This window comes from Cetorhinus maximus, chromosome 10, assembly GCF_964194155.1.
Source record: "Cetorhinus maximus chromosome 10, sCetMax3.hap1.1, whole genome shotgun sequence".
Lineage (NCBI taxonomy): Eukaryota > Metazoa > Chordata > Chondrichthyes > Lamniformes > Cetorhinidae > Cetorhinus > Cetorhinus maximus.
The window spans coordinates 45,729,586-45,739,649 of record NC_135888.1 but is presented as its reverse complement, the minus strand read 5'-3'; the positions used below and the strand labels follow the sequence as shown (position 1 = coordinate 45,739,649).

Below are 10,064 nucleotides of genomic sequence, written 5' to 3'. Positions count from 1 at the left end.
GGGATACATTTCATCCGGGTCTGGAGATTTATCTACTTTTAAGCCTGCCAGACCACTTAGAACCTCCTCCCTTTCAATGCTAATTTCTTTAACTATATCATAGTCCTTCTGCCTGATTTCCATACCCACGTCGTCCCTCTCACTTGTGAACACTGACACAAAGTTATTCATTTAGAACCCTACCTATGTCTCCCGGCTCCACACACAAATTACCACTATAGTCCTTAATGGGCCCTACTCTTTCCCTAGTTATCCTCTTACTCTTAATGTACTTGTAAAATAACTTCAGATTTTCCTTTATTTTACCTGCCAATGTTTTTTCATGCCCCCTTTTTGCTCTCCTAATTTCCTTTTTAAGTTCCCCCCTACACATTCTATACTCCCCTAGGGTTTCCGCTGTATTGAGCCCTCGGTATCTGCCATAAGCCTTTTTTATCTTTATCCAATCCTGTATATCCCTCGACATCCAGGGTTCCCTGGGTTTGTTGGTCCCACCCTTTATCTTTACTGGAATATGTTGGCCCTGTACGCTCCCTATTTCCTTCTTGAATGAGTCTCACTGCTCTGACGCAGATTTACCCAAAAGTAGCTGCTTCCAGTCCACTCCAGCCAAATCATATCTGATCTTATTAAAATCAGCCTTCCCTCAATTTAGAACTCTGATTTCTAGCCCATCCTTGTCCTTTTCCATAACTCCGTTGGATTCAAGGTTGTTATGATCAGTATCTGCAAAATACTCCCACACTGATACCTCTACCACTTGCCCGGCTTCATTCCCTAAAATTAAGTCCAGGGCCGCCCCCTCTCTTGAAGGGCCTTCTACGTATTGGCTTAAAAAGCTCTCCTGGATGCATTTTTAAAATTCTGCTCCCTCTAAACCTACCACAATATGACTAACCCAGTTAATGTTGGGGAATTTGAAATCTCCCACTGTTACTACCCTATTATTTTTACACTTCTCTGAAATTTGCCTACATATCTGTTCATCTATAGTACATGCCCAGCAATGTGATTGCTCCTTTTTTGTTTTTCAGTTCTACCCATATGGCTTCATTTGAGGAGCATTCTAAGATGTCATCCCTCCTTACTGCTGTAATTGATTCCTTGATCAATATTGCAATACCCCCTCCTCTTTTACTTCCTTTCCTGTCTTACCTGAAGACCCTAAATCCTGGAACATTGAGCTGCCAATCCTGCCCCTCTCTCAACCATATCTCTGTGACAGTAATGACATCATACGTCCATGTGTTAATTTGTGCCCTCAACTCATCTGCTTTATTCGTCAGACTCCTTGCATTAAAATAAATACCATCCAACCTTGCCAAACTCCCTTGTGCCTTAACTGGCCTAGAATTTCTATGCCTTCCAGACTCACTTGCTCTCTCTTCTAATTTTGGCTGGGCATCTCCCTAAGCTGAACCTCCTCTCAGGATCCCGTACCCCTGCCAAGTTAGTTTAAACCCTCCCCAACAGCACTAGCAAACCTCCCCGCAAGGATGTTGGTCCCATTCCGGTTCAGGTGCAACCCGTCTGCCTTGTACAGGTCCCACCGCCCCCAGAAACAGTCCCAATGTCCCAGAAATCTAAAGCCCTCCCTCCTGCACTCTCTCTCCAGCCACGCATTCATCTGGACTAACCTCCTATTTCTATACTCACTAGCATGTGGCACTGGAAGTAATCCAGGGATTACTACCTTTCAGGTCCTGTTTTTTAATCTGCTTCCTAGCTCCCTAAATTCTGCTTGCAGGACCTCATCCCTCTTTCCACCTATGTTGTTGGTACCAATATGTACCATGCTCTTTGTCTGTTTGCCCTCCCCCTTTAGAATGCCCTGCAGCCATTCAGTGACATCCTTGACCCTGGCACTAGGGAGGCAACATACCATCCTGGAGTTACGTCTATGGCCGCAGAAACGCCTGTCTGTTCCCTTACTATCGAGTCTCCTACCACTATTGCTCTCCTCCTGTAGTCAGACACACCACACTCTGAAACCAAGTCACAGATGCCGATGTGGCATCTGTTTGAGGTAAACAGATGCTATGGATCTCTCCTCAACTCCCTCAGACGCTTGTCAAACTGTGAGACAACCAGTCTCACTGAATTCCATCCTTCATACGAGGGATTCCAATCTCCACTCTCCAAGACCTCGCCTTGGAATCTTCTCCCAAGCTGACATGTTCTCTCAGACACCTTCCACAAGGGTTCACCTCCAGGGTTTCAAACTCTCCTGCTGATGTTCCTCTTCCCTCGGTCACCACATGCACTCAAGCTGTCTTCCATGCACTCGCTCTCTCAGCAACTCAGCCTTAACAGTACACCACTGCTTCACATGCCCATGGCAAATAATTACAGACCTTCGGTTGTCTCTTTGAACCTTCTTGCTTTTTGCAAGCTCACTTTAAATCTGAAGATTGGAGCCTTTCTCTCTGCCCCTTACTCTTAACAGGACCTTTTCCCAGGTTCCTGCCCTTCCTTTAACTAGGTCTTCTTTGGACTTACTCTTCTTCCACTCCCCTAGACTTTTGGGGTTTTTTCTTAGCTTGGGACTTGCTACCTGCCCCCCTTTAGGCTGCTTCTGCTTCACAGCTGCCTTCAAACCAACTGAACTCAAACTGCTTCCAAAACTGCTGTCTTTCTTCTGTGTGTGTCTGTGGGAGGAACCTGCATATCTGGTGCTCTCTGTTGCTAGGCAACAGCACTGTTCTTCCTACTCTTGTGTGTTTACTTTCACTTTGTAGGGGTCGTAAACGTCTCATTAGAAATGCAAGCAGCTGTTTAAAGTGAAACTAAAACTCCATTTGACCTTTCTTAACACAGATGCAGAAACACAAATCAAACTTAAAGTTTAAAGCTAAAACTCATTCCTAATACCCACAAATACAAGTATAACTTACTTAACAAAAACAAAAATACCTGGAAAAACTCAGCAGGTCTGACAGCATCTGCGGAGAGGAACACAGTTAACGTTTCGAGTCCATATAGCTCTTTAACAGAACTAAGGAAAAATAGAAAAGAGATGAAATATAAGCTGGTTTAAGGGGGCGGGGGATAGGTAGAGCTGGATAGAGGGCCAGTGATAGGTGGAGATAACCAAAAGATGTCATAGACAAAAGGACAAAGAGGTGTTGAAGCTGGTGATATTATCTAAGGAATGTGATAATAAAGGTACAGATAGCCCTAGTGGGGGTGGGGTGGGGTGGGAGGAAGGGATTGAAATAGGGTGAAAGACAGAGATAAAACAATGGATGGAAATACATTTAAAAATAATGGAAATAGGTGGGAAAAGAAAAATCTATATAAATATTTGGAAAAAAGGGGGGTCGGAAAGGGGGTGGGGATGGAGGAGAGAGTTCATGATCTAAAATTGTTGAACTCAATATTTAGTCTGGAAGGCTGTAAAGTCCCTAGTCGGAAGATGAGGTGCTGTTCCTCCAGTTTGCGTTGAGCTTCACTGGAACAATGCAGCAGGCCAAGGACGGACATGTGGGCATGAGAGCAGGGTGGAGTGTTGAAATGGCAAGCGACAGGGAGGTGCGGGTAATGCTTGCGGACAGACCGAAGGTGTTCCGCAAAGCGGTCACCCAGTCTGCGTTTGGTCTCTCCAATGTAGAGGAAACTGCATTGGGAGCAGCGAATGCAGTAGATTAAATTGAGGGAAGTGCAGGCTATCTGTACCTTTATTATCACATTCCTTAGATAATATCACCAGCTTCAACACCTCTTTGTCCTTTTGTCTATGACACCTTTTGGTTATGTCCACCTGTCACTGGCCCTCTATCCAGCTCTACCTGTCCCACCCCACCCCACCCCCCCCTTAAACCAGCTTATATTTCACCTCTTTTCTATTTTTCCTTAGTTCTGTTGAAGAGTCATATGGACTTGAAACGTTAACTGTGTTCCTCTCCGCAGATGCTGTCAGACTTGCTGAGTTTTTCCAGGTATTTTTGTTTTTGATTTCCAGCATCCGCAGTTTTTTGCTTTTATCATTTTGCTTATAACTTACTTAAGCTATGTCTATTTCCTAACAGTCACCATTCGTTCTTTTGCCAATATGAGCCCTCTGGTTATCAACCCTTTCAGTAATTGGAAATAATTTCTCTTCCTTTACTCTCTCTGAACCCTTCATGTTTTTAAACATCTCTATCTATCTGTACTATGAGAACAACCCCAACTTCTCCAAACTGTCCATTAAACAAAATTCTTGAAACCATTTTTGTAAACCTCTTTCACTCCCGCTCCAACATCTTCGCATCCTTCCGAATGCATGGTGCCCAGACTTGGGCATAATATTCCAGCTGGGGCCAAACTAATGTTTTATAAAGGTTTAACATAACTTTCTGTTTTTTACAGTCCCTGCCTTTGTTTATAAAGGCTTATGTCTAAGATGTTGCCCAGGCACAGATGAGGGCTGTAAGGCAAAACATGGTCAGCAATATGTCAACATTTGTCCCAGGATATTGTGACAAGCTACCACCAGGTAGAAAGGGGGTGAGAGGTTAAGTTGTTACCAGGCAACATCAACTCACAGCCAATCATAGATCAGAGGCGCAGCTCTGTGCGGTGGGCGGGCACGCGCGTTGATTGACAACCAAGCAACCAATGGAAAGACTGGAATATGATCAGCCTGTCCAATAGCGGAGTCACACCGGCGGGGTTGATGGCCTAATTTCTCGCTGGGAGAGAAGGTCAGTTTAAATCCAACTGTCGGTATGCGGGAGATTGTGCACATCCAGGCCGGCCAGTGCGGGAACCAGATCGGGGCTAAGGTTTGTAAGTGTAGCCGCACAGAGTATGTGGGGGGGGGGGGGGAGAGAGAGAGAGTCAACCCTTACCGCCAGCGAAGGCTAGAGTTATAGACCGGGTCGAGAGATAATGCTCCTCGCGCCCACTCGGACGTGGCGGGTGTCTCAAAATGGCGGCCGCGACCGCAGACTTGATTCTCGGAATTTGCGCGGGCTTCAGAGAGCGCACGCGCAGCTTAAACGGTTGAGCGGCTGCCACGCGCACAGGGCGGAGTCACGTGGGCCGTTCCCTCCAGACCCATGTTCACACAGGGAGGAGATTTCAGTCACTCTCTGTCCGAGAGTCGCATAAATGTTAGCTCCTTAAAACTGCCTCGTCTAGCTTGAAGTTGTTTAGTTCACACAAGGCAAACATTGTTGCAGCTGCAGTAATGACTTTTATTAAGGTGCAATAGCAAGAAACATGTTGGTTAAGTATAGAAATCTGATTTTATCATCCCAGATTAACATCTATGGTTCAGGCTCAAATTGGGACAAAATGTGCAATTGGGCGATTATTAAATCTTCTAAATGGCAAGCCAAGTAGTTAAGCACTAGAAATACAACTATAAGGACAGGAATTGATCAATTTGAAAAAAAACACCAAAACCCTAAGACCAAAAAAAGCCTTTAGTAGTAAGAATACTAAAGCTGAATGTATTTTCAAAGACTTGAAACTTGTTCCTACAAGGAGCACAAAGTTAACATGCAGATACAGAAAGTAATTAGGGAGGTCTTGTGGCACAGTGGGTAATGTCCCTGCATCTGGGCCAGAAGCTCTGGGTTCAAGTCCCACTCCTGGACTTGATGGACAAGGAAGGTGCGTTTCACAAAGTGGCCAAACAGGTTGAGTATCCACCTGCAAATCTTTCCAACATACTGCCAGTGGTAGGTGATAAGACGGGAGAGATTCCTCATTAGCCATGTGATGGAAAGAATGTTGCAGCCTCTACCATCACTATCCAGACTACAACTTGTAAAAGTGCATGTTGTCACAGCAACTCTGAATCTGCATGAACTGTAGCCCACCACATAGCAAAGAAGGGAAATGGCATGTTGGATAGGAGATAGAGTACAAAAGCAAGGAAGTCTTGCTACAATTGGTGAGATGACATCTGAAGTACTGTGTACAGTTTTGGTCTCCATATAGGATATACTTGCCTTGGAGATGGTACAGTGAAGATCCACTTGATTGGTTCCTGGGATGAGAAGGTTGTCCTATGATGAGAGGCTGAGTAAATTAGATCTATATTCTCTGAGGTTTAGAAGAATGAGAGGTGATCTCATTGAAATATACAAGATCCTGAAGGGGCTGTCAAGGTAGACACTGAGAGGTTGTTTCCACTGGCTTGGGAATCTACAACCCTGGGGGAACAGTCTCAGAATAGGGACTGATCATTTAAGCCTGAGATGTGAAATTTCTTCACTCAAAGGGTTGTGAATCTTTGGAATTCTATACCCAAGAACATTGTGGATGCTCCATCATTGAATATATTCAAGGCTGAGACAGATTTTTAATCACTTAGGGAATAAAGGAATATGGGATGTGAGTGGGAAATGGAGCTTTTAGAAGATCAGCCATGATCATATTGAATGCTGGACCAGGCTTGAGGGGCTGTTTAGTCTACTGTTCCCATTTCCTAAGTCCATCCAGTTTGCCTTCTAACATCTTGGTAGGCAGATCATACACAGAGTTGTTAACTAATCATAGCAATCATTTGGTAGTGTTGGGAATGAAACATCAGCAGCAATGGTAACTTGCATTTATGTAGCACCATAAAGAGGGGACGAGAAGTTTAGGGAGGGAGTTCCAGAGCTTAGGACCTCAGCAACTGAAGGCAGCTTCAGGATTTGAAATCAGAGAGAATACAGCCCATGCTTGGCTATTGTGGATCTTTTCTTAAATCCAAGTCAGACCTTCAGCCAGGAAGGATAAATGAGTTGGGTTTTGCACCAGTTCTAACGTAGGTTGTTTATTGAATACAGGAACCAATCAGTATTTTGTAACCACTAAAGTATTAGACAGATGTTAAAAAATGCATTTTATTGATGTCTTGCAGTGCCTAAAATGCTGGACTAAGTATCATTTTCTTTCAACTTGGCTCTCTGGGACTGGCTGAACTTTTGGCCCTGCAACTAATACTGAAACAAAAAGATTGGAGCACTGTTATTCAAGCATCAAGTAACAATGCTGTGGTGTTAAATTAGACCATATGTTTCAAATAACTGATGACTATTGGCCCTATAATTCCCATTTTCCTGATTTCCTACTCTTGAGACCCTTTAAAGTTATTTTTATTGGGGAGGGGTAGGGTGGAATGATTCTGAAGAAATTTGGGGTTAAAATTAGAGCCCAAAACAGGTACATTTGGAAAAGCAGGATTCAGTTTTATTTGAATGCCACTCCATTCCAGGCAGCAAGCAAGTTAAATGACAGCTGTTGTGAATTTTTTCACAGCACCCTGGTATGGACCTCAAAAGTATACTCCTGCTCCAGCAGAGAATGATGCTGACTTGTAAAGATCATAACTCATCCAAATTCTTATCCTAAGTTGGTTTAAAGGATCTTGGTCGCTATCTGTTCTGAAGTGAAATAATTTTCCAGTTTCTTCCCCATCTCAAAATTAGGGAATTTTGTGCCCTCCTTTTCTTTGAACACATTGGATGTGGATATTTAGGTCTCTATTCTCCACGCAGAGTCAATATTTAATTTGCTATGGGCAGGCCAGTGCATTAGTAGGGAGATGGAATCTTGACAAGTTGCTGGTCTCTTGATGGGTAAGACACAGGCATGCTACAACCAGTGTTGTTGCACACATTTTATTAGATATGGTGTCGTTGCCTGTGTAAATATTATTCTAAACCGTTTGGATCCTTGTCTCTGCCCACACAGCTAGGATGAGTAATCAAGGGATGTGCCTGAAATCTTCAGGTGGTAAATGGATGATGTTCAGGAATGAGCATCAAATGAACCCTTGCAAATTAGACAAAAATTGAACTTATGTAAGTTTTTTGTATTTTTACCCATTCCTGACTAATCCCATGCACTTAACAAACCAAGATGCAGGTCAAAGCACCCTTAAGTTTAAAAAAAAATAGGTGTACGGTCAGTTCAACAGTAAAATAGAATGAACTCCATTCTGATAGAATATTATTTCAACTTTACTATTAATCAATTCTTGTGTGGGGGAGGTATCCTTTGTAGTTTACAAACCAAGCCAACAATAACATGAAGACATAAGCTGATGATGGATTAACTTCTAACAGGAATGGTAAACTTGGCCTCTCACTTGATGCACTAATCCAGGCATCTGAATTGACGGAACTCTTGAAGAGATATGTAGCATTTTTCTATTTTTCCATTTTATTTTTCACTAATGTAAAGCTTTACTTGAACTCATTCCAAATCAGAGTCATGATTAAGTCATGTGCACTGCTTTGGTCAGATCGCAAGCTCAGGACTGCATACGGTGCTGGTTGCTGCAAAACAAGAGATGTTCGGATGCTGAAGAGCAGAGAAGATCAATGAGGTTTATATCTAGCATACAAAGGTCTGAGTTATGAGGAATGACTGGGAGACACTGGATAGTTCATCCTGGAAAAGAGACATCTGAGCTGATTGTGAAATTTGTGTAAGGGGAAGCAGGATCAAGGTAGTAAAAGATACAAGCTTTCCATTATCAGTCTGAAATGTCTTAATGAATGAACTCCATATGGAGCAATGGAGATAACTAACCCTGGAATCATTTAATAAGCAACTAGATGCTGCCTCCAATGGGGAAAACATGGATCCTTTTGGATTGACAAATTAAGATGGAAAAAATGTCTGTCCACGTCTCCAATTACCTTGATTGTGTGTATTGATGAGATGTTCTAACCGAGGCTCCGTTTGTCGCTCAAGTAGAAGTTGGTGATTGATATAAAGAAGAGCAGAGAGTACTCCTCATGTCCTGTGCAATGTTCTTCCTTCAGTTTATCCAAAACACTTTTTAAATTCATCCTGGGGATGTGAGCATTGCTGGAAAGGTCAGTATTTATTGCCCTTGAGAAGGTGGTGGTGAGCTGCTGCCTTGAACCGCTGCAGTCCATGTGGTATAGGTACACCCGCAATGCTCTCTGGGAGGGAGAGCCAGGATTTTGACCCAGTGACAGTGAAGGAACAACGATCTAGTTCCAAGTCAGGATGTTGTGTGGCTGGTAGGTTGAATTTGCAGGTGGTGGTGTTCCCACCAGTTCCCAGTATTTTTTGCCATTTGTTGCTTCCCACTGCATTTCAAGACATTCAATGTTTGCAGAGCACCCAAAGAAGTAATTAGGTGCCATTTATAAATTCCTTTGTTTATTCATTCTTGATTTAGAGCTTGTTGAATTAAATTAACTATCTACTTTTGATTTTTCTCATTGTAGACAACTTTACGTCTATGCTAATGGTGATTGAATTTGACCAGAAGTAATTAAATATAATAGTTCACAGTATGTCTTTCTAGTGAGTGAACAGTAAGTTTGAAATGTTACATTGTACTCTAGTTAATGGTAGGCTTTCATTATGTATGTCTGTTTTCATGGACCTTTTGTTCATCATAATACAAATCCTGAGACATAAACTTGAATCCCCAATCAACCGCTTTTGTATGGAGTCTTGTTTTACAAGATGATGTCTTCTCATGGTTTTCCTTGTACTGATAAAATGGAAAAAGCTGCTTATGAAACAGGACAAGAGATGAAAGCGATTGAGGGGGGGATACATTCAGGAGCAATTGTTGCAAAAGGAATCAGCCATCACCTTGGAATGAAAGAAAATATGAGAACAGAACTAATATAAAAGCTATATGAAAGTTTAGAAGCCAAGAAAAAAAAACAATTCAAGTCTTTGCACTTCTGTTTGTCGAGTGGTGGACTGAGAGCAATGGGATGTTGTTCCAAACGTTGACTATGAAACATTCAATAAAAGTACTGAGTCAGCCTGGAGTGTGACTTTTCTGGACAAAAGATAGTTATTGAAAGGATAATGTGGTAATACAACTAGCGCAAATACTTTTGAAATTATGTAAACCTGTAATCTGAGTTTAGAGAAGGGATTGTTAATTTCAGGCTGCCATTGTTACGTTCTTCTCTTCGATGATACATACCAATTATACGCAAGGATTTATTTGAAGGTAAGACACAGATGATGTTTACTGGGAGGCTAAGTATAGTACATCTCATCTTTACCCTGCTGTTTGCTGACTGCCGACAAGTCATGGGACTAATACATCATATCCTGTTGGGGTGTGTAATGATTGA

The 10,064-nt window shown here is 42.5% G+C and overlaps 1 protein-coding gene across 1 annotated transcript in view; it reads left to right on the top strand.

The window, feature by feature from the left end:
* Positions 1 to 4,695: 4,695 nt before the first annotated feature.
* LOC144685649 (tubulin beta-4B chain-like) overlaps positions 4,696 to 10,064 on the top strand; it is a 38,464-nt gene continuing 33,095 nt past the window's right edge. The window contains exon 1 of the mRNA XM_078550400.1: positions 4,696 to 4,766. Coding sequence (XP_078406526.1) covers positions 4,710 to 4,766 — 57 coding nt within the window. The 5' untranslated portion in view covers positions 4,696 to 4,709. The remainder of the gene's footprint in view (positions 4,767 to 10,064) is intronic.